General features: G+C 52.7%; 1 protein-coding gene across 3 annotated transcripts in view; it reads right to left on the bottom strand.

The window, feature by feature from the left end:
• LOC119958634 (synaptic vesicle glycoprotein 2A-like) overlaps positions 1-24,058 on the bottom strand; it is a 38,982-nt gene that overhangs the window by 4,270 nt on the left and 10,654 nt on the right. For 2 of the 3 annotated variants that reach the window (XM_038787164.1, XM_038787165.1), the window contains exons 2-8: positions 17,823-18,776; positions 12,808-12,988; positions 7,169-7,320; positions 6,001-6,134; positions 4,440-4,529; positions 3,349-3,459; positions 3,095-3,183 (exon numbers count right to left, since the gene is read on the bottom strand). In XM_038787164.1, coding sequence (XP_038643092.1) covers positions 3,095-3,183; positions 3,349-3,459; positions 4,440-4,529; positions 6,001-6,134; positions 7,169-7,320; positions 12,808-12,988; positions 17,823-18,399 — 1,334 coding nt within the window. In that variant the 5' untranslated portion in view covers positions 18,400-18,776. Of the gene's footprint in view, positions 1-3,094; positions 3,184-3,348; positions 3,460-4,439; positions 4,530-6,000; positions 6,135-7,168; positions 7,321-12,807; positions 12,989-17,822; positions 18,777-24,058 lie in introns of those variants that run through there. The other variant, XM_038787166.1, reaches the window with a different exon arrangement.

Here is a 24,058-nt window from a genome sequence, read left to right as displayed (position 1 = left end):
CCTCTACACTGTCCCCATCAAACACTCCCAGGACAGGTACAGCACGGGGTTAGATACAGAGTAAAGCTCCCTCCACACTGTCCCCATCAAACACTCCCAGGACAGCTACAGCATGGGGTCAGATACAGAGTAAAGCTCCCTCTACACTGTCCCCATCAAACACTCCCAGGACAGGTACAGCACGGGGTTAGATACAGAGTAAAGCTCCCTCCACACTGTCCCCATCAAACACTCCCAGGACAGGTACAGCACGGGGTTAGATACAGAGTAAAGCTCCCTCTAAACTGTCCCCATCAAACACTCCCAGGACAGGTACAGCACGGGGTTAGATACAGAGTAAAGCTCCCTCCACACTGTCCCCATCAAACACTCCCAGGACAGCTACAGCACGGGGTTAGATACAGAGTAAAGCTCCCGCTACACTGTCCCCATCAAACACTCCCAGGACAGGTACAGCACAGAGTTAGATACAGAGTAAAGCTCCCTCTACACTGTCCCCATCAAACACTCCCAGGACAGGTACAGCACGGGGTTAGATACAGAGTAAAGCTCCCTCTACACTGTCCCCATCACACACTCCCAGGACAGGTACAGCACGGGGTTAGATACAGAGTAAAGCTCCCTCTACACTGTCCCCATCAAACACTCCCAGGACAGCTACAGCACGGAGTTAGATACAGAGTAAAGCTCCCTCCACACTGTCCCCATCAAACTCTCCCAGGACAGGTACAGCACGGGGTTAGATACAGAGTAAAGCTCCCTCTAAACTGTCCCCATCAAACACTCCCAGGACAGGTACAGCACGGGGTTAGATACAGAGTAAAGCTCCCTCCACACTGTCCCCATCAAACACTCCCAGGACAGCTACAGCACGGGGTTAGATACAGAGTAAAGCTCCCTCTACACTGTCCCCATCAAACACTCCCAGGACAGGTACAGCACGGGGTTAGATACAGAGTAAAGCTCCCTCTACACTGTCCCCATCAAACACTCCCAGGAGAGGTACAGCACGGGGTTAAATTATGAGGGGCCTGGACAGAGTAGAGAAAGAGAATCTGTTCCCACTTGTGAAAGGATTGAGAACCAGAGGGCATAGAAGCCAAAGAGACATAAATCTCTTCATAAATTCAGAGTACCCAATTCATCGTTTCCAATTAAGGGCCAATTTGGCATGGCCAATCCACCTATCCTGCACATCTATGATTTTTAGGTCATCATTGGCTACAGGAATAGTGCCAGAGGACTGGAGGATAGCAAATGTGGTCCCTTTGTTCAAGAAGGGGAGTAGAGATAACCCCGGTAACTATAGGCCGGTGAGCCTAACGTCTGTGGTGGGTAAAGTCTTGGAGAGGATTATAAAAGATACGATTTATAATCATCTAGATAGGAATAATATGATTAGGGACATTCAGCATGGTTTTGTGAAGGGTAGGTCATGCCTCACAAACCTTATCAAGTTCTTTGAGAAGGTGACTGAACAGGTAGACGAGGGTAGAGCAGTTGATGTGGTGTATATGGATTTCAGTAAAGCGTTTGATAAGGTTCCCCACAGTCGGCTATTGCAGAAAATACGGAGGCTGGGGATTGAGGGTGATTTAGAGATGTGGATCAGAAATTGGCTAGTTGAAAGAAGACAGAGAGTGGTAGTTGATGGGAAATGTTCAGAATGGAGTTCAGTTACGAGTGGCGTACCACAAGGATCTGTTCTGGGGCCGTTGCTGTTTGTCATTTTTATAAATGACCTAGAGGAGGGCGCAGAAGGATGGGTGAGTAAATTTGCAGACGACACTAAAGTCGGTGGAGTTGTAGACAGTTTGGAAGGATGTTGCAGGTTACAGAGGGACATAGATAAGCTGCAGAGCTGGGCTGAGAGGTGGCAAATGGAGTTTAATGTGGAGAAGTGTGAGGTGATTCACTTTGGAAAGAATAACAGAAATGCGGAATATTTGGCTAATGGTAAAATTCTTGGTAGTGTGGATGAGCAGAGGGATCTCGGTGTCCATGTACATAGATCCCTGAAAGTTGCCACCCAGGTTGATAGGGTTGTGAAGAAGGCCTATGGTGTGTTGGCCTTTATTGGTAGAGGGATTGAGTTCCGGAGCCATGAGGTCATGTTGCAGTTGTACAAAACTCTGGTACGGCCGCATTTGGAGTATTGCGTACAGTTCTGGTCGCCTCATTATAGGAAGGACGTGGAAGCTTTGGAACGGGTGCAGAGGAGATTTACCAGGATGTTGCCTGGTATGGAGGGAAAATCTTATGAGGAAAGGCTGATGGACTTGAGGTTGTTTTTGTTAGAGAGAAGAAGGTTAAGAGGTGACTTAATAGAGGCATACAAAATGATCAGAGGGTTAGATAGGGTGGACAGCGAGAGCCTTTTCCCGCGGATGGAGGTGGCTAGCACGAGGGGACATAGCCTTAAATTGAGGGGTAATAGATATAGGACAGAGGTCAGAGGTGGGTTTTTTACGCAAAGAGTGGTGAGGCCGTGGAATGCCCGACCTGCAACAGTAGTGAACACGCCAACATTGAGGGCATTAAAAAATTTATTGGATAAGCATATGGATGATAAGGGCATAGTGTAGGTTAGATGGCCTTTAGATTTTTTCCATGTCGGTGCAACATCGAGGGCCGAAGGGCCTGTACTGCGCTGTATCGTTCTATGTTCTATCTTTGAGCTGTGGGGGCGAAACCCACGCAGACACGAGGAGAATGTGCAAACTCCACACGGACAGTGACCCAGAGCCGGGATCGAACCTGGGACCTCAGCACCGTGAGACTCCACTGCGTCACCGTGCTGCCCTTAGAAATTTTTTTTCAAACAGCAAGTGGTTAACGTCTGTATTACATTGCCTGAGAATGTGGTGGAGTCAGGTTCAATTGAAGCATTCAGATAGGGAGTCGGGTTCAATCGAAGCATTCAGTTAGGGAGCCAGGTTCAATCGAAGCATTCAGATAGGGCTTCCTATACTGCAACAGTTCTGTGTTTCTGTACTGGAATGTGTTTCGGGAGAATGAGTCAGCGACGATCTCCCGACACCTGCCGACTCTCGGTTAATGAGCGAGTTACTCGGGGCTACATCGCAAACCCTACCTGAAGGCCATTGTGAACCAGACTGCCATCATGAGCAGCGTTGTGCGACGGTACTGGATCGAGAAACACTGCAGGAAGTTGCTCCAAACCTACCAGAACAGAAAACGGATGTGAGATGAACGTTATTACACTCAGTCCCACCCTAGGTCTCTGTCTGTGCTGCTGCTTTCTGTTACACCACCCTATAGGAGAAAAGTTCTTGTGATTCACGCACTTCCCCACCAATGGATAATGGCTGCCCCTGGGATCTGTACCTGCTGAAAGATATTGGTGAAGCGGACTAGCCAACGTCGATACCAGGTGCCTGTGTCTGACTGGATCTCGATCAACTCATCCATCTGTTTGGGGATTTTAATGTGAGTTACCTGCGAAAACACACACAGTCAGCCTCGAGAGACGACATGACACAGCTCAATGGAACATGACTCACCATTACCTCTACTTCAACTCGTGATCTTTACAGCTCAGCCTACAGAGTTGTCCCTATGCACTGATGTGTAAAAGATGCAGGAGAAGATCAATCAATCCTGCAGTGTAACATAGCTAACCATGGTACAATCTTCATCATTCAAAGTGTATGGAAACATTGTGAAGCTTGAGAAAAATGATCAAAGCCAACTTTTTGTGACAAGTACGACTATAAATTTTTTTTTTTTTTTTCTTTTTTTTTATATAAATTTAGAGAGCCCAATTATTTTTTCCAATTAAGGGGCAATTTAGCGTGGCCAATCCACCTAACCTGCACATCTTTTGGGTTGTGGGGGTGAAACCCACGCAGACACGGGGAGAATGTGCAAACTCCACACGGACAGTGATCCAGGGTCGGGATTCGAACCCGGGTCCTCAGCGCCGTAGGCAGCAATGCTAACCACTGTGCCACCGTGCTGCCCTAAGTACGACTATAAATGAGTAAATCTACAGATCAGCTAGCAATCAGTAGCTCACTCTGTTCACTGAGCCATTCCACTCCAGAAGTGAGTGTAGTACTTCCTAGACAACTGCAGGTGGCATAACACTCGAGAGAAACTTGACACCATCTCGGGCAAAGCAACCTGTTTGATCAGCAACACTGCCCAATGTCTTAGACATCCACTCCTTCCACCACCAGCTCATTGTTGCTGCAGTGCCTACCATCCCCAGGATGCCCAGTGACCCTGGGTTAGGGCGAGGAGAAATCAGCCAAGGTTCCCGCTCCTGATCACCGTCCAGTGATCCCTTGGGTTATGGGAGTGTGGGAATCTGGCACCGGGTTAGTGAAGACAGCCAGATTTGTCACAGCTTTACGAGCCTAAATCTTCGACGCAGGAGTTGAGTGAAGAGACTGTGAACCAATCCGGATACTCACTGAGAACACCCTCTCCGGGAAACCTTTGGCCCTCATGTTGGTGTCGTGAACCTGTTTCAGAATCATCCAGCCCTCGTCGTGTTTCCCATTCTGTCAGAAGAAAGTTCTCCGTTAGACACACCCCTCTTCAGATCATTCAGGGTTATGACTGTCCCTGTCTGACAATTACTGCAATGGGATCTGGGCAGGCTTCGCTCCAAGGGGGCACCACTTTGTGCCGGTGTAACATCTGCACTAGTAACAGGATGTCCAGTGAAACCCATTGATAAAGCCAAGACTGCCATAAATGTAATCTCACTGTGTACCGCTTCAGGAAGAAAATAGGTCTCTGGAGTCTCCAGATATAGAGTAAAGCTCCCGCTACACTGTCCCCATCAAACACTCCCAGGACAGGTACAGCACGGGGTTAGATACAGAGTAAAGCTCCCTCTACACTGTCCCCATCAAACACTCCCAGGACAGGTACAGCACGGGGTTAGATACAGAGTAAAGCTCCCGCTACACTGTCCCCATCAAACACTCCCAGGACAGGTACAGCACGGGGTTAGATACAGAGTAAAGCTCCCTCTACACTGTCCCCATCAAACACTCCCAGGGCAGGGACAGCACGAGGTTAGATACAGAGTAAAGCTCCCTCTACACTGTCTCCATCAAACACTCCCAGGACAGGTACAGCACGGGGTTAGATACAGAGTAAAGCTCCCTCTACACTGTCCCCATCAAACACTCCCAGGACAGGTACAGCGCGGGGTTAGATACAGAGTAAAGCTCCCTCTACACTGTCTCCATCAAACACTCCCAGGACAGGTACAGCACGGGGTTAGATACAGAGTAAAGCTCCCTCTACACGGTCCCCATCAAACACTCCCAGGACAGGTACAGCACAGGGTTAGATACAGAGTAAAGCTCCCTCTACACTGTCCCCATCAAACACTCCCAGGACAGGTACAGCACGGGGTTAGATACAGAGTAAAGCTCCCTCTACACTGTCCCCATCAAACACTCCCAGGACAGGTACAGCACGGGGTTAGATACAGAGTAAAGCTCCCTCTACACTGTCCCCATCAAACACGCCCAGGACACGTACAGCACGGGGTTAGATACAGAGTAAAGCTCCCTCAACACTGTCCCCATCAAACACTCCCAGGACAGGTACAGCACGGGGTTAGATACAGAGTAAAGCTCCCTCTACACTGTCCCCATCAAACACTCCCAGGACAGATACAGCACGGGGTTAGATACCGAGTAAAGCTACCTCTACACTGTTCCCATCAAACACTCCCAGGACACGTACAGCACAGGGTTAGATACAGAGTAAAGCTCCCTCTACACTGTCCCCATCAAACACTCCCAGGACAGGTACAGCACGGGGTTAGATACAGAGTAAAGCTCCCTCTATGCTGTCCCCATCAAACACTCCCAGGACAGACAGCAGCACGGGGTTAGATACAGAGTAAAGCTCCCTCTACACTAATAAAGCCTGCCGAGATTCATGCCTCCAAGAGGTGCTGCAGATTGGAAGCAAGCGAGTACTGAAGGAGGGGCAACAGCAGGTAGTTACCTCTAGGTAGAAGCGAGGACTCTCAGGCATAAAGTTGAGGGCCACAATCGCGGAGACGGAAGGAAAGACACAGACAAGGACAAACACACGCCAGCTGTGGAACTGGTACGCTGAGCCCATCTGGAAACTCCAGCCTGGAGAAAAAGGGAGGAGAGAAAGATGAATATAAGGCAGGAGAGTGATGGACGAGAAGAGGGAGAGAGGAGTTGGGTGGCCAAGATGGAGCAGGGTGGGGAAAAGGAGGTAATGATGGGAAGGCATGGAGGTGGGTGATTGGGGGAGGGGGACAGTCAATGAGGGATGGGAAGGAGGTGATATAAAAATGGGATCAAGAAGAACAAGTGTTAAGAGAATGAAAAGCCAAAGGAAAGGAACATGGTTGCAGTGAAATAAACAGAAAAGAGACCAGAGAGAGGAGAGCAATGGATAGAGAAAGGAGAGGAAGTGTTACAGAGAGCAGGATTGAGTTACAATGTCATCGCATTTTACAAGGGATCTAGCGTTACAACAGTGCAAATCAGTACTTGCCATAAACAAAACTCAAGCTGCAGTGATTTAGTGTAAGATATCCCAATACTGAATCGCTCCCAAGCCAGGGACAGCACAGGGTTAGAAACAGAGTAAAGCTCCCTCTACACTGTCCCCATCAAACACTCCCAGGACAGGTACAGCACGGGGTTAGATACAGAGTAAAGCTCCCTCTACACTGTCCCCATCAAAAACTCCCAGGACAGGTACAGCACGGGGTTAGATACAGAGTAAAGCTCCCTCTACACTGTCCCCATCAAACACTCCCAGGACAGGTACAGCACGGGGTTAGATACAGAGTAAAGCTCCCTCTACGCTGTCCCCATCAAACACTCCCTGGACAGGTACAGCACGGGGTTAGATACAGAGTAAAGCTCCCTCTACACTGTCCCCATCAAACACTCCCAGGACAGGTACAGCACGGGGTTAGATACAGAGTAAAGCTCCCTCTACACTGTCCCCCATCAAACACTCCCAGGACAGGTTCAGCACGGGTTATCTGTGTTGGGTCCGCTGGTAGCATGTGAGACACTTGAGGATTGGGATTCTAAGCCTGGCTTTACAAACTATGCCTGCCTCACTGCCCTTTATCACTCTGTATTGTCAATACTCCCCGCCCCCCGCGCATTGATGTCCTTACCATAGTGAGGGATGATGGCCCAGGCCATTGCTGAGGCGTAGATTCCTCCAATCATCCAGAACAGGCAAAGCCAACTCAAGTGCTCCCCTCGCTTCTCCTGGGCCAAGAACTCGGAGAAGTACGAAAACACAATGGGAATGGAACCTCCGATCCTAGAGCGAGTCAGGAAAAAGCCTGGTTATAAATCAGTCTACTCCTTCTCATCGGGGGTTGCCACAGCATCGCGGAATCTGGGAAATGATACAGCTGATGTGGGAGGCCGTTCAGCCCATTGTTACATATCACAGGACCAATTCAACTCCTTCATGGACTCCCTCTCGAACCTCGATCTGCCCTGTCCTCAGCAGATGTACACACACACACACATACATAGATATTTGGGGTAGATGGTGGCGTAGATGTAATGTCATAGGACTAGCAATCCAGAGATCAAGGCTATTGCTCTGGGATAATGGATTCAAATCTCACCAAGGCAGCTAGAGGAATTTAAATCCAATTTAAGAAAACAAATCTAAAGTAAAGCTACTCTCAATAAAGGTAACCATGAGACTGTCCTTGATTACTGTAAAAACCCGTCTGGTTTACTAATGTCCTTTAGAGAGGGAAGTCTTCCATCCAGTAGTTTCGCCCTCTGAAATGGGCTAGCAAACCATTCAATTCAACCACTCCAAAATACAAATGGAATTAAACCCTGGTATCGATCAAGGTACTGGAAGCCAAGCCCTGTTAGCCTGCTATGTCTTCCTCACTAACATCAGGGCCAAAATTAGGATTATTTAAGCAGCAGCCTGACATAGTCATACTCACAGAATCATACCTTACAGACAAATGTCCCAGACACCAGTGTCACCATCCCTGGGTATGTCCTGTCTCACCAGCAGGGCCGGCCCACCAGAGGTCGCCGCACAGCGGTACGGAGTCAGGAGGGACTTGCGCCCTGGGACTCGTCAACATCGGCTCTCGATCCCATGAAGTCTTCTGGCAGCTGGTCAAACACGGGGCAAGGAAAGCTGCTGATTACCACCTACCCTGCTCCCTCAGCTGATGAATCAGTTCTCCTCCACGTACAGCAATTGGAAATATCACCGAAGGTGGAAAGTACACATAATGTCCTCTGGGCAAGGGACTTCAACGTCCATCACTTGCGACCATGTTGTTGAGCCAGACATTCCGAAAGCGGATGATCCATCTTGGCCCAGGCCTCCTGAAGCCTCCAGCATCACAGATACCAGACTTCAGCCAAATCAATTCGCTCCACATCAAGAGACAGCGGGTGACATTGGATACTGCAAAGGCTGTGGTTTCTGACAATATTCCGGCAAGAGTACTTAAGGCTTATGCTCCAGAACTATCCACGACCCGAGCAAAGTTATTTGAGTACAGCCACAACACCAATTTATCCAAGAATGTGGAAAATTGGAATGTCCTATCCACAAAAAGGCCAAATCTAACTTGGCCAATTACTATCCCATCAGTCTCCCAGAGGCAGCCTTTAACTGAATGTGGCATCAACGAACCTAAGCAAAACCGAACTGCACGGGAATCAGGAGGAAAACCCTCCGCTGGTTGGAGTCATACCGAGCGGCAAGGAAGATGGTTATGGTTGTTGGAAGTTAAGCATCTCGGTCCCGGGACATCACTGCAGGAACTCCTCAGGGTAGTGTCCGAGGCCGAACCATCTTCAGCTGCTTTATCAATGACCTTCCCTCCATCGTAAGGTCAGAGTGGGGATGTTCGCGGATGACTGCACAATGGTCAGCACTGTTGTGTTACGCTTCTGCATGTAGCATAAGCTGCTTCCTTGATGTGCGCTCTGACAAAGGAAGGGTCAGACTTGGAGCGAGGTTTAACACATTTATTGAACAGTTAACAATTCTCCAACTTGAGTTCGACTCTCCTGCTAATCTTGCTTTAGTAACTCAGTCTAACTAACCAGTCTGCTCTAAGCCACGTGGTGGGTGTGATGCTTCTGAACTGCCCCTGTCCTTCTCTGAGTGTCGCCTGTGGAAAGAGACAGAGCATGTCCTTATATATGGGTTGTGTAATGCCCCCTTGTGGTCGTGTCGCCTCTGGGTGTCTTGACTGCCCATTGGTCATGTCCTATTCTATGTGTTCATTAGCTGTATGTCTGCATGTCATGACATCTCCGGTGCTCCCTCTAGTGTTTACTTAGTCTTAGTGTATTTACATTAACCCCTTGTGTATTTACAGTGATGCATATCACCCACAAGCACCATTCGTGACTCCTCAGGTGCTGAAACAGTCCGTGTCCATATGCAGCAAGACCTGGACAATATCCAGGCTCGGGCTGATAAATGGCAAGTAACATTCACGCCGCACAAGTGGCAGTGACCAACTCCCAACCCGAGAAAATCTAGCCAACTTCCCTCGACATTGAGTGGCATTACCACTGAGGAATCCCCCACTATCTGCAACCTGGGGATCACCATTGACCAGAAACTGAATTGAATCAGCCATACCGATACCATAGCTACAAGAGTGGGTGATAAGCACCAATTCGGTCACAGATCAGGGAATGCTGTCCACTTGGCTGGCTGAGTCCAGTTTCAACAACGGTCAAGAAGCTCAACAACATCCAGAACAGGGCAGCCCCGCTTGATTGGCACCTCATCCAGCACCTTAAACATTTACTCCCTCAAGATGCGATGCGGAGACTCACCAAAGCTCCCTTGACAGCACCTTCCAAACACCGTGACCTACACCACTTAGAAGGCCAGATGGATGGGGACAGCACCACCTGGATGTTCCCCTCTATTATAACCCTGCATGGGACAGATCCAGTTGACAGGAAGGAGTGAGGACACTGAGATGTGTAACCGGGTCCTGCGTAAACACTGCTCTTATGCTGAATGAATGTCTTTCTTCGGAACCACTCGGATTCCCCTTTTGCCGTTTACTTCTCCCTCCAGGCCGCACCCCATCCTGGCTTGCAACTACGTCCACATTCCTTCACCGTCATTGTTCTTTCTTTATATATAAATTTTAGAGTACCCAATTCATTTTTTTCCCCCAATTAGCGTGGCCAATCCACCGACCCTGCAGATCTTATTGGGTTGTGGGGGTGAAACCCACACAAACACGGGGAGAATGTGCAAACTCCACACGGACAGTGACCCCAGAGCCGGGATCGAACCTGGGACCTTGGCGCTGTGAGGCTGCAGGGCTAAGCACTGCGCCACCGTGCTGCCCCTCACTGTCATTGTTCCTAACATCGCTAGATTCCTACACCACATAGACTGCAGCGGTTAAGAAGGCAGCTCGCCACCAACCTTGTCGAGCGCAATTAGGGATGAGCAATAAGTGCTGCCCTAGCCAGCGAAGCACACGTTCGTGAAACGACTAGAAGGATAGGGTTGCATGCACCGACACAGGAACAGATGTACACACACAAACACATGGATGCCAAGACAAATATTTACATAGATAGACGTGCACAAGCACACCTAGACACACTCTTTTGTACTGGACTGTGATCAGGAGCAGGAACCCTGGCTGAGTTCCCCTCTCTCTCTCTAACCCAGGTATCACTGGACAGTGATCAGGAGCAGGAACCCTGGCTGATTTCCCCCCTCTCTCTAACCCAGGGATCACTGGACAGTGATCAGGAGCAGGAAACCTGGCTGATTTCCCCTCTCTCTCTCTAACCCAGGGATCACTGGACAGTGATCAGGAGCTGGAACCCTGGCTGAATTCCCCTCTCTCTCTCTAACCCAGGGATCACTGGACAGTGATCAGGAGCAGGAACCCTGGCTGATTTCCCCTCTCTCTAACCCAGGGATCACTGGACAGTGATCAGGAGCAGGAACCCTGGCTGATTTCCCCTCTCTCTCTAACCCAGGTATCACTGGACAGTGATCAGGAGCAGGAACCCTGGCTGATTTCCCCTCTCTCTCTCTAACCCAGGGATCACAGGACAGTGATCAGGAGCAGGAACCCTGGCTGATTTCCCGTCTCTCTCTCTCTAACCCAGAGATCACTGGACAGTGATCAGGAGCAGGAACCCTGGCTGATTTCCCCTCTCTCTCTCTCTAACCCAGGGATCACTGGACAGTGATCAGGAGCAGGAACCCTGGCTGATTTCCCCTCTCTCTCTCTCTAACCCAGGGATCACTGGACAGTGATCAGGAGCTGGAACCCTGGCTGATTTCCCCTCTCTCTCTCTAACCCAGGGATCTCTGGACAGTGATCAGGAGCAGGAACCCTGGCTGATTTCCCCTCTCTCTCTAACCCAGGGATCACTGGACAGTGATCAGGAGCAGGAACCCTGGCTGATTTCCCCTCTCTCTCTCTCTCTAACCCAGAGATCACTGGACAGTGATCAGGAGCAGGAACTCTTGCTGATTTCCCCTCTCTCTCTAACCCAGGGATCACTGGACAGTGATCAGGAGCAGGAAACCTGGCTGATTTCCCCTCTCTCTCTCTCTAACCCAGGGATCACTGGACAGTGATCAGGAGCTGGAACCCTGGCTGATATCCCCTCTCTCTCTCTAACCCAGGGATCACTGGACAGTGATCAGGAGCAGGAACCCTGGCTGATTTCCCCTCTCTCTCTAACCCAGGGATCACTGGACAGTGATCAGGAGCAGGAACCCTGGCTGATTTCCCCTCTCTCTAACCCAGGGATCACTGGACAGTGATCAGGAGCAGGAACCCTGGCTGATTTCCCCTCTCTCTCTCTAACCCAGGGATCACTGGACAGTGATCAGGAGCAGGAACCCTGACTGATTTCCCCTCTCTCTCTCTAACCCAGGGATCACTGGACAGTGATCAGGAGCAGGAACCCTGGCTGACATCCCCTCTCTCTCTCTAACCCAGGGATCACTGGACAGTGATCAGGAGCAGGAACCCTGGCTGATTTCCCCTCTCTCTCTAACCCAGGGATCACTGGACAGCGATCAGGAGCAGGAACCCTGGCTGATTTCCCCTCTCTCTCTAACCCAGGGATCACTGGACAGCGATCAGGAGCAGGAACCCTGGCTGATTTCCCCTCTCTCTCTAACCCAGGGATCAGTGGACAGTGATCAGGAGCAGGAACCCTGGCTGATTTCCCCTCTCTCTCTAACCCAGGGATCACTGGACAGTGATCAGGAGCAGGAACCCTGGCTGATTTCCCCTCTCTCTCTAACCCAGGGATCACTGGACAGTGATCAGGAGCAGGAACCCTGGCTGATTTCCCCTCTCTCTCTCTCTAACCCAGGGATCACTGGACAGTGATCAGGAGCAGGAACCCTGGCTGATTGCCCCTCTCTCTCTAACCCAGGGATCACTGGACAGTGATCAGGAGCAGGAACCCTGGCTGATTTCCCCTCTCTCCGACCACCCTAAGGTACTGAGGCTGAGTGTAAACACGAGTTGTTCTTGGTTGCAACCTGCCCCCACCCTCTCCCCACCAGCTGCGGCGGTGAATTTCTTTGTCAAGCCACCAGGGATGACCATCAACGTTTGAAACCAATTATGAACCCTCCATAGGCCCACTGAATGGAACACCCCATTCACCTCACCTCAGCCCAGCGCTCTCCTCAGAAGTTAATGCCCCCCCCGCCCCCCCAGAGAAAGCAGGCCAGCACGCCGCAGCTTGAGAAAGGGAGTAAGGAAGCAGAGCAGCAGGTCTACCTTACCCAACGCCAGAGAGAAGCCTGCAGAAGAGAAAGGTCCCGTATCCTTGCACAAAGGAGGAGAAGAAAGCGCAGACGCTGTTCACCGAGAGAGAGATGAGCAGGCACTGCCGGCGGCCCATTCTGTCCGCGAGACCTCCCCAAAGGAAGGCCCCCACCATCATCCCCAAATACACAATCAGCCCTGCAACAGAAACAGAGAGAGACACTTGGTGAACACATCCGACCTTCTTCACGCTGTGTGTCCGGGCACACAGGGAAACCCACCTTTTACCATTCTCCCATCTAACTTGGCGGCCGTGCTATTTCACGGTGCCTCCAAATGAAGTTGGGTCTTAAAGGAGCGGAGGGTCAGGGAGCGTTAGGCACAGGGTCAGCTGGGCAAGGGAAGGGTGGCACGCAGCAGAGGTAGTGGTAGTGATCTCTGAGGGATGTGTGGCTGGAAGGGTCATGGCGCCTTTAGGGAACAGGAGACCTATTCCTCTCTCTGTGGAGCAGTCACTCGCATTCCCCTCTCTATCCCTGTGGCCCTGCAAGTTTATTTCCCACAATTTCCTTTTGAAATCATTCTCACTCCCACCACCTTTGGGGGCAGTGGGTTCCAGATCGTCCCCGTTCACCAAAATGTTCTTACCCGCCCCCACATCTGTGGCCCAAAAGCTTCAATCTCCTCTGCACCCTCACAAGGGCCCCCACATCCTTCCTAAAGTGCGGTGACCAGAACTGGATGCAGAACTCTAATTGGGACCTAATCAGAGCTTTATGAGGGTGCGACATAACTTCCCTGCTTCTGTACTCAATACTGCGATCTATGAAGCTCAAGATTACATAGATTTGCTACTTAACCTCTCACTCCGCAGCGAAGGTTTACCAGACTGATTCCTGGGATGGCGGGACTGTCATATGAGGAGAGATTGACTAGATTAGGATCGTTCTTGCTGGAGTTCAGAAGAATGAGGGGGGATCTCATAGATCTCATAGAATTTACAGTGCAGGAGGCCATTCGGCCCATCGAGTCTGCACCGGCTCTTGGAAAGAGCACCCTACCCAAGGTTAACACCTCCACCCTATCCCCATAACCCAGTAACCCCACCCAACACTAAGGGCAATTTTGGACACTAAGGGCAATTTATCATGGCCAATCCACCTAACCTACACATCTTTGGACTGTGGGAGGAAACCGGAGCACCCGGAGGAAACACACGCACACATGGGGAGGATGTGCAGACTCCGCACAGACAGTGACCCAAGCCGGGAATCGAACCTGGGACCCTGGAGCTGTGAAGCAATTGTGCTATCCACAATGCTACCGTGCTGCCCCACAGACCCCTCATACAGACTTATAAAATTCTAACAGGACTAGACAGGGTAGATGCAGGGAAGATGTTATCAATGATGGGTGTGTCCAGAACCAGGGGTCACAGTCTGAGGATTCTGGGTAAACCATTTCAGGCAGAGATAAGGAGACATTTCTTCACACAGAGCAGCGAGCCTGTGGGATTCATTACCACAGGAAGCAGTTGATGCTAAAACTTTGAATATATTCAAGAGGCGGCTGGATATAGCACTTGGGGAGAATGGGATCAAAGGCTATGGGGAGAAAGCAGGATTAGGCTATTGAGTTGGCTGATCAGCCACGATTGTGATGAATGGCGGAGCAGGCTCGAAGGCTCGAGTCCCGCCGGCATTGTTCGTGTGTGGTCCTACCCGGCGGGACATCGGCGTTCTGGCTGCGGGGGTCATCCTCGTGGGGAGGGGGGGGGGGGGGGGGGGGGGATCCGACTCCGGGGGGGGGGGGGGCCTCAACGGTGGCCAGGCCCGTGATCGGGGGCAACCGATCGGCGGGCTGGCTAATTCCGGGGAGTGGGGGGAGCTATGTTCCTCCGCGCCGGGCGCCTGTGCCAAGTTGCCCGGGGGCCGGAGTGGAGAAGGCAACCACACGCATGTGCGGACCCGTGGCGCGCATGCGCAGACCCGCGCCGCCCGTGAAGCGCTCCAGTGCCCTGCTGGCACCCTGTGGGTTGGGGGTTCGCTGCTCCTAGCGCTCCGGCGTTTACGACGGCGTCAACACTGCCGCTAAAACGGGGAATCCGCCCCCAGCGTCTGCAGCTCAGCCTCCAGCTTAATCACTCTGAGCCGCAGACACATTTCCCCGCCTGGGTCGTACTGGTGCCCAGCAGCAAACCCACATGCTGCAGTTACAACACATTTCTCACTTAATTAATCATTAATAAACACTCCCATCCTGTTCTGGTGCAGTCAAATGGAACCATCCTCAAGTTTAATATCATTGACAAATTTTGAAATTTTAATCTGTATTCAAAAATCAAAATAAGCTGTGATCCTGGGGTCCACGGCTGTCTACTATCCTGATTGAGGAACAACTATTTAACATGATTTAACAACCAGTTTCTGTCCTTGAGCCAACGTTGGACATTGACGCTCCTATTTCATGAACCTCAATTTTGTAAACCTGCCTTTCACGAGGTATCTTGTCAAGCACCTACTTAAAATCCATTTAGACTTCTATTGTGTTTCCTTCATCGACCTTCCCTGTAACTTCATCAAAAAGTTGAATTACGGGGCAGCACGGTGGCCTAGTGGTTAGCACAACCGCCTGACGGCGCCGAGGTCCCAGGTTCGATCCCGGCTCTGGGTCACTGTCGGTGTGGAGTTTGCACATTCTCCCCGTGTCTGCGTGGGTCTCACCCCCCACAACCCAAAGATGTGCGGGCTAGGCGGAATTGGCCACGCTAAATTGCCCCTTAATTGGAGCAAAAAAATGAATTGGGTACTCTAAATTTATTAAAAGAAAAAAAAAGTAGTCAAAAACCTTTTACAAATCCATGCTGCCTCTCCTTAATTAATCCAAAACTCTGCAAGTGTCTGTGAATTCTTTCCTCCTCGTTATTGCCTCTAAAACCTCACTCACCGCTGATGGTAAATTAACTGACCTGTAGTTGCGAGGAATGTCCTGGCACTTTCTCGAATTAAGGTGTCACATTTACCACTCTCCAATCGGCTGGCACCTCCGCATACCTGGGGAAGGTTGGCAGATGACGACAAGCCCCTCCACTATCCCCACCCCAATTGCCTTTAGCAGCTAGCATCCAACATGCCAGCATGCAAACCATCTGAACCAGGTGAATTATCCACTTTAAGGAGGCCCGGCCTTTCATAGAATTTACAGGGCAGAAGGAGGCCATTCGGCCCATCGAGTCTGCACCAGCTCTTGGAAAGAGCCCCCTACCCAAGGTCAACACCTCCACCCTATCCCCATAACCCAGTAACCCCACCCAACACTAAGGGCAATTTTAGACACTAAGGGCAATTTAGCCTGGCCAATCCACCCTAACCTGCACATCTTTGGACTGTGGGAGGAAACCGGAGCACCCGGAGGAAACCCACGCACACAAGGGGAGGACGTGCAGACTCCGCACAGACAGTGACCCAAGCCGGGAATCGAACCTGGGACCCTGGAGCTGTGAAGCGATTGTGCTATCCACAATGCTACCGTGCTGCCTATCACCATCTCTGTTTCTATCGCTGGTTTTGTCAGTTTCCTCTCCCTTAATAAGCGCTGCTGCAAAGTGGTTATTCAGTATTTTAACCTTGCCCGGCGCTCCAAGCTTACCTCTTTGTCCCTAACAGGACTCGGCCCATTACTACCTGCTTCCTATTTACATGACGCAACAAGATTCCCTTTTACATTGACTATGATTCTGTCCCAATATTCTCCCTTTGCCGGTCTCACTTTCCTCTTGACTTCCACTATCAACTTATTGTATTTGGCCTGGTTCCAATCTGATGAATTCACCTGACGTGCATTCATACCGTCTCCCTTTCTGTTCCGTCATATGGTATTAAAATTGCCTCTTGGTGTCCAAAGATGTGAAGGTTCGGTGAGGTTACGGGGATGGGGGGGGGGGTAGGAGAATTGGGAGGGTGGTGAGGGGGAGTGGGCCTAGATAGGGCGGGGGGGAAATGGGGGGGGTGGCGAGGGAGAGTGGACCTTGCGGGGGGAGAGGGGGGTTGGCGAGGGAGAGCGGACCTCGATAGGGTGCTCTTCCAGAGGGTCGGTGCAGACTCGAAGGGCTGAATGGCCTCATTCTGCACTGGAGATTCCATGATTCTATATTCTTTAACTCCCTCGTCATGGCTTTGCTCCCTCTCCTGGAGGAGGAGAAATTGCCTCCAGTTAAATATCGGGAAGACTGAAGCCATTGTCTTTGGACACCACCACAAACCTTGTGCTCTAACTACGACCACAATCCCTAGCCCTGGGCACGTGAGGCTTGAGCAGATTATTTGAATCATTGCACCCCCAGGTGAGCACCTGACCACAGATCCGTGGGAGGCTGGACAATGGGTGGATGTCGCGGCTCGCTCCGATTTAGTGCGCCCTCTATTTATTATTCTAGCTCCCCTGAAGAGCGAATCACCTTGTCATTGTGAGATGTAATACAGACAATTGCAAACTGCGTCAGTAACAGCCTCTAAAACACCTTGAGCACCCAAGCAGCCTCAATCAGCATTGCAGTGTTGAATTCCCTCTCAGAATAACCTGGAGCTCAGAGTTTGGACTTCTGCGTCAGTGTGAACGGGAATGGTTTTCAAATAACGCCGGGGGGAGCAGCGAGAATCCCAGAGAAGGAGAAAGGCGCCGTGCACAGAATGGGGGCATAGCCGAGGGCCTCACACACACACACACACAGCAGGTAGGGCCTGGGGCAGAGCACTTTACCCACCATTGACGTTGTTAGTTATGAGAAATGACCTGACATTTCTTAATTGAAGGTATCACATTTGCCACCTCCAATCCTCTGCCACCTGTGCACACAGCGGGGCAAGGGAGATGCGCAGTGCAGGACCCAGGGCAGCGCATGGGTTGGGGCAGTGTGTGGGGCGGCGTCTGGGCCTGGCACCTGGGCTCACTGAGTGGGGCAGGGCCTGGAGCCCAACACAGCTCTGAAGCTTCAATCCCAATGGTCCAGGAGTTGAATGTTCCCCACACTCACCGAGCATGCCCTTGTTGGAGTCAGATAGGCACATGTCCTTCTCAGCACTGGGCAGCACGAACCCCACCACAAAGACCTCGACCCCGTCCGCCATGAGAGCCAGGCCCAGGACAAAATAGAGTGTCCACTGGAAGCGGCCGTGACCACATTCCTGCAGGATCAGCTCATATTGCTGAGCCAGCTGCTCCTTTTCCTTCTCCCGTTCGCCTTCCATATCCTCGTAGTCTCTAAACTCATCCACCATGGGCTGTGTGCTTGCCATGTGCTCATCCACCATCTTGTTGGCATGGGGGATGCCCTGATACTCCCCCTCGTATATCTCGTCCTCCTCGTCATGGCCCTCGGTAGCATCGCTGGAGCCGCCCTCCTCGTCGTTTCCACGCGTGTAGCTGTGTTGCGGCTGGTAGTCGTCGTCGTCGTCCTCCTCCTGGAATCGCGTGTAGGAACGGCGGCTGTACTCGTCCTGCAGCCGGTCCGTACCCTTGCCCACCTTCTTGGCTGCCTGCCGCTTCACCTCCTTGGCAATATCCTTGGCCCCTCTGATGAAAGCGGTCCGGTCCTTCAAGCTGTCGTCCATGGCAACTTGGTTCGGGGTGGGGGGGGGGGGCGGGCGGGGTGGAGGGTGTCAGGCAGATCAACTGTGTATCACATCCAGGAGGAAAATCCGGAGGTTTGGACACGGGCGCTCAGCTTCAGCAGGAATCAGATAGGGGAGGGAGCAGGGAGAGCGAGCGGGGATTTCGGGAGGGAAGTGAAAGTGGGGGAGCTGCTGGGAACCGAGTCCAGAGATTGAGCGGGAATCAAGCGGGTCTGACGGAGCACGGGTGAGGATCAGATGGAGAAAAGGGGGATAGCTGCTGGCAGTGTGTTAGGAGGTGGAGCAGGGTGGCGACTTTGCAATCTTCCCAATCATTCCCGCAGACAGGAGCAGCTCAATTGCTGGATCAACAGAGCCTGAAAGAGAAAAAGCAGTCAGTCACTTTCATTAGTTCACAGTGAAAGCAGTACAGCGTTAGAACAGATTGTGCGCCGAGCTGCTTAACTAAAGGAGGCAGGGGCGGCACGGTGGCACAGTGGGTTAGCACTGCAACCTCACGCCGCCGAGGTCCCGGGTTCGAATCCCGGCCCAGGGTCACTGTCCTTGTGGAGTTTGCACATGAAAATGAAATGAAAATCGCTTATTGTCACGAGTAGGCTTCAATGAAGTTACTGTGAAAAGCCCCTAGTCGCCACATTCCGGCGCCTGTTCGGGGAGGCTGGTACGGGAATCGAACCGTGCTGCTGGCCTGCTTGGTCTGCTTTAAAAGCCAGAGATTTAGCTCAGTGAGCTAAACCAGCCTCCCCGTGTCTGCGTGGGTTTCGCCCCCACAACCCAAAGATGTGCAGGGTAGGTGGATTGGCATCGCTGAGTTGCCCCTTAATTGGAAAAAGTGAATTGGGTACTCTAAATTTATTTAAAAAAAGATAACTGGACTCGTAGTGACAAGGCTGCCTCCCATCCAGGTCCCTACAATCAGTTCTATCACCCAGAACTCAGTCCGAGAATAGTGAGGAGTGGAATGATTCACAAACATTTGTCGAAAGATGGAACTCCTCCGGTAGTTCCAAATTCACAGCATTAGAGTGAGTTAGGGACAATATGCGAGTTTCGCCAGAACGCCTGGAACTTGTGCCACCTCCTTCCTGTGAGCCGGGTGGTAGAGCGAGGTGATTGCCTCTGCCGTTCCGTCATGTCAGTCCCACAAGAGGACAGGGAGAGAGGATCAGTTACAGAGCAGGAGCAACCAGTCCGCCTTTCATATCTGTCCTGACTCTCGGCAAGAACAACTCAGCTAGCGCTCTCTCTCCCCCCCTCCCCTGCCATTGCCCTGTTGCCATTGTTATGAGCCAGGGTTTAGAGAACCCCAAAGTGTACCATGGAGTTCACCTGACCCACAGCGTTTACTAGATTGCGGTATGGGGAGCACACGGCCCACTCTACAGGTGTGGTACAGCAGAAATGGAAAAGTATTTTTTAAAGCAAAACAATGTTTATTCAATGAACTAAAGTTAACCTTTTTAAAACATACAGTGAACCTTAGCAACCATCAATTCAAATACAACTCCCGAAGAATACAACACTCAGTAATCCTTAATAACTTCCCAAACAACATCCAGACAAAAGAAACCAGAAACACATCTGTTAAAGTCACTACTGTTATTAGTTTTAAATCACCAGGGTTGATTTACAGTCTTCAGATTACAGAGAGAGATTCATACACTTTCCGGCTGTGACTGCAGCTATCCAGCTCTGAAACCGAAACTAAAACGCACCCTGCAGCCTGCTCAAAAACGAAAGTAAAAAGCTGACAGACAGCCCAGCTCCACCCACTCTGACATCACTGCAGGAGTAAACACCCATTTCTTGAAGGTACTCTCACTACAGATACTAATATGCACACCCATTTATAAACAGTCATTTCTTAAAGGTACTCTCACATGACACCGTCCGAATTCTCTTTGTTCAGGCGCTTATCCAATTCCGTTTTGAAAGCAGGATTAAATTTCTTCCACGGCACAGTGCATTCCACACCCCAACCACTCGCTGCATTACAAAGCAGCTTCATGTCACCCCTTAGCTGTTTTGTCTTCAATTGCCGTCTCTCCTTCTCTGCTCTGTCCAAACCCCTCATGGTTTTGAGCACCTTCATCAAATCTCCTCTTAACCCTCCCTTTTACAAGGTACTCCGATCCATCCCTCTATCCCTCAAACTGGAGACATTCTCGTAAAACCTTTCCGTGCTCTCTCGAATCTTCACATTATTCCTAAAATGCAGATTCCTGGGGCGAAATTCTCCGACCCCCAGCAGGGTCGGAGAATCGCCTGGGGGCGCCTAAAATCCCGCCCCCGGCCGTGGCAGAGATTCTCCGCCATCTGGGAAGTGGCGGGGGCAGGAATCTCGCCCCGCCGATCGGAGAGGCCCCTGCGGTGATTCTCCGGCCCAGATGGGCCGAAGTCCCGCCGCTGGGAGGCCTCTCCCGCCGCCAAGGTTTAAACCACCTCTGGAACGGCGGGATCAGCGGCGTGAGCGGGCCCCGGGGTCCTGGGGGGGTGATCAGACCCCGGGGGGGTGCCCCCATGGTGGCCTGGCCCGCGATCGGGGCCCCCCGATCAGGGGCCGGGCCAGTGCCCTGGGTGCACTATGTTCCTCCGCAACCGCCACGGCCTCCGCCATGGTGGAGGCGAAAGGGAACCCCACATCGCGCATGCGCCGACCGGTGAAAGCCTTTCGGCCAGCCCCGCTGCCGGGGGCGCCGGGTGTTTGCGCCAGTCTTCTGGTGCAAACCGCTCCGGCGCGGGGCTGGCCCCCAAAGGTGCGGAGAATTCCCCACCTTTGGGGAGGGGCGACCCCTGAGTGGTTGGTGCCACTCCCCTACTCCGGGACCCCCCGTCACGCCGGGTAGGGGAGAATGCCGCCCCAGAATTGGAAAAAAGCTTCAATTAAGACTGAACCCGTTCATCATTGACCTCCTTGCTTTTTGTATTCGGACCAGAGGCAGGGAGGGAGATTACAGACAGCAGAAATAGGAGCAGGAAGAGGCCATTCGGCCCTTCGAGCCTGCTCCAGTCATTATGATCATCCTGTTCCCGCTTTCCCCGCATTTCCTTTGATCGCTTTAGCCCCAAGCGCTATATCTAACTGCTTCTTGCAAACATTTAAAAAAATAAATTTAGAGTACCCAATTCTTTATTTCCAAATAAAGACCCAGTCACTGCGCCCCCTGACCCAGTCACAGCGCCCCCTCTCCTGGAGGACCAGTCACAGCGCCCCCGACCCAGTCACAGCGCCCCCTATCCTGGAGGACCAGTCACAGCGCCCCCTGACCCAGTCACAGCGCCCCCTCTCCTGGAGGACCAGTCACAGCGCCCCCTGACCCAGTCACAGCGCCCCCTCTCCTGGAGGACCAGTCACAGCGCCCCCTGACCCAGTCACAGCGCCCCCTCTCCTGGAGGACCAGTCACAGCGCCCCCTGACCCAGTCACAGCGCCCCCTCTCCTGGAGGACCAGTCACAGCGCCCCCTGACCCAGTCACAGCGCCCCCTCTCCTGGAGGACCAGTCACAGCGCCCCCTGACCCAGTCACAGCGCCCCCTCTCCTGGAGGACCAGTCACAGCGCCCCCTGACCCAGTCACAGCGCCCCCTCTCCTGGAGGACCAGTCACTGCGCCCCCTGACCCAGTCACAGCGTCCCCTGACCCAGTCACAGCGTCCCCTCTCCTGGAGGACCAGTCACAGCGCCCCTGACCCAGTCACAGCGCCCCCTCTCCTGGAGGACCAGTCACAGCGCCCCCTCTCCTGGAGGACCAGTCACAGCATCCCCTGATCCAGTCACAGCGCCCCCTCTCCTGGAGGACCAGTCACAGCGCCCCTGACCCAGTCACAGCGCCCCCTCTCCTGGAGGACCAGTCACAGCGCCCCTGACCCAGTCACAGCGCCCCCTCTCCTGGAGGACCAGTCACAGCGCCCCCTGACCCAGTCACTGCGCCCCCTCTCCTGGAGGACCAGTCACAGCGCCCCCTAACCCAGTCACAGCGCCCCCTCTCCTGGAGGACCAGTCACAGCGCCCCCTGACCCAGTCACAGCGCCCCCTATCCTGGAGGACCAGTCACAGCGCCCCCTCTCCTGGAGGACCAGTCACAGCATCCCCTGATCCAGTCACAGCGCCCCCTCTCCTGGAGGACCAGTCACAGCGCCCCTGACCCAGTCACAGCGCCCCCTATCCTGGAGGACCAGTCACAGCGCCCCCTGACCCAGTCATAGTGCCCCCTCTCCTGGAGGAACAGTCACAGCGCCCCCTGATCCAGTCACAGCGCCCCCTATCCTGGAGGACCAGTCACAGCGCCCCCTGACCCAGTCACAGCACCCCCTATCCTGGAGGACCAGTCACAGCGCCCCCCTGATCCAGTCACAGCGCCCCCTCTCCTGGAGGACCAGTCACAGCGCCCCCTGACCCAGTCACAGCGCCCCCTCTCCTGGAGGACCAGTCACAGCGCCCCCTGACCCAGTCACAGCGCCCCCTCTCCTGGAGGACCAGTCACAGCGCCCCCTGACCCAGTCACAGCGCCCCCTCTCCTGGAGGACCAGTCACAGCGCCCCCTGATCCAGTCACAGCGCCCCCTATCCTGGAGGACCAGTCACAGCGCCCCCTGACCCAGTCACAGCGCCCCCTATCCTGGAGGACCAGTCACAGCGCCCCCTGACCCAGTCACAGCGCCCCCTATCCTGGAGGACCAGTCACAGCGCCCCCTGATCCAGTCACAGCGCCCCCTATCCTGGAGGACCAGTCACAGCGAGAGCGTCCCCTATCCTTGTGAATTCATTTTTGCCAATTAAGGGGCAATTTAGCGCGGCCAATCCACCTACCCTGCACATCTTGTGGGGTTGTGGGGGCGAGACCCACGCAGACACGGGGAGAATGTGCAAACTCCACACGGACAGTGACCCGGGGCCAGGATTCGAATCCGGATCTTTGGCGCCGCAGTGCCAGTGCTAACCACCGCACCACAAGCTGCCCCATGCTTCTTGAAAAACATGCAATGTTTGGGCCTCAGCGAACCTTCTTTGCTGGCGAATTGCACAGGCTCACCACTCTCCCGGTGGAGACATTTCTGGGTAGTGACAGGTACAGAGGTGGGGCAGAGATAAATGGAGAAGGGGCCGGGAGGGGGAGAGCGGGGGTAAAACAGCGAAGGGGGGAGAATAGACCGCAAAGGGGGGGAGAACGAGAGGCCGCAAGGGGCGGAAAGAGACCATGAGAGGGGCTGCGAGAGATAGGACATGGAACAGACAGTGCAGAAGGAGGCCATTCGGCCCATCGAGTCTGCACCGACCCACTTAAGCCCTCACTTCCACCCTACCCCCGTAACCCAATAACCCCTCCCTAACCTTTTTTGGTCATTAAGGGCAATTTATCATGGCCAATCCACCTAACCTGCACATCTTTGGACTGTGGAAGGAAACCGGAGCACCCGGAGGAAACCCACACAGACACGGGGAGAACGTGCAGACTCCGCACAGACAGTGACCCAAGCTGGGAATCGAACCTGGGACCTTGGTGCTGTGAAGTGTGTTTGGAGGTCGAATCACGCTGAAGATGGGCAAAAAAGCAGAGGATGGTCTCCGGAATGCCAAGGTTGGTTCGGGCAAGGGAGACCCCTATCATGATTCATGGAGGCGGGCGAGAGCAGGGGTATGT

This window comes from Scyliorhinus canicula, chromosome 30, assembly GCF_902713615.1.
Source record: "Scyliorhinus canicula chromosome 30, sScyCan1.1, whole genome shotgun sequence".
NCBI classification, from domain to species: Eukaryota; Metazoa; Chordata; class Chondrichthyes; order Carcharhiniformes; family Scyliorhinidae; genus Scyliorhinus; species Scyliorhinus canicula.
Note: the sequence above shows the minus strand (reverse complement) of the source record. Positions and strands in the feature narration are given on the sequence as shown.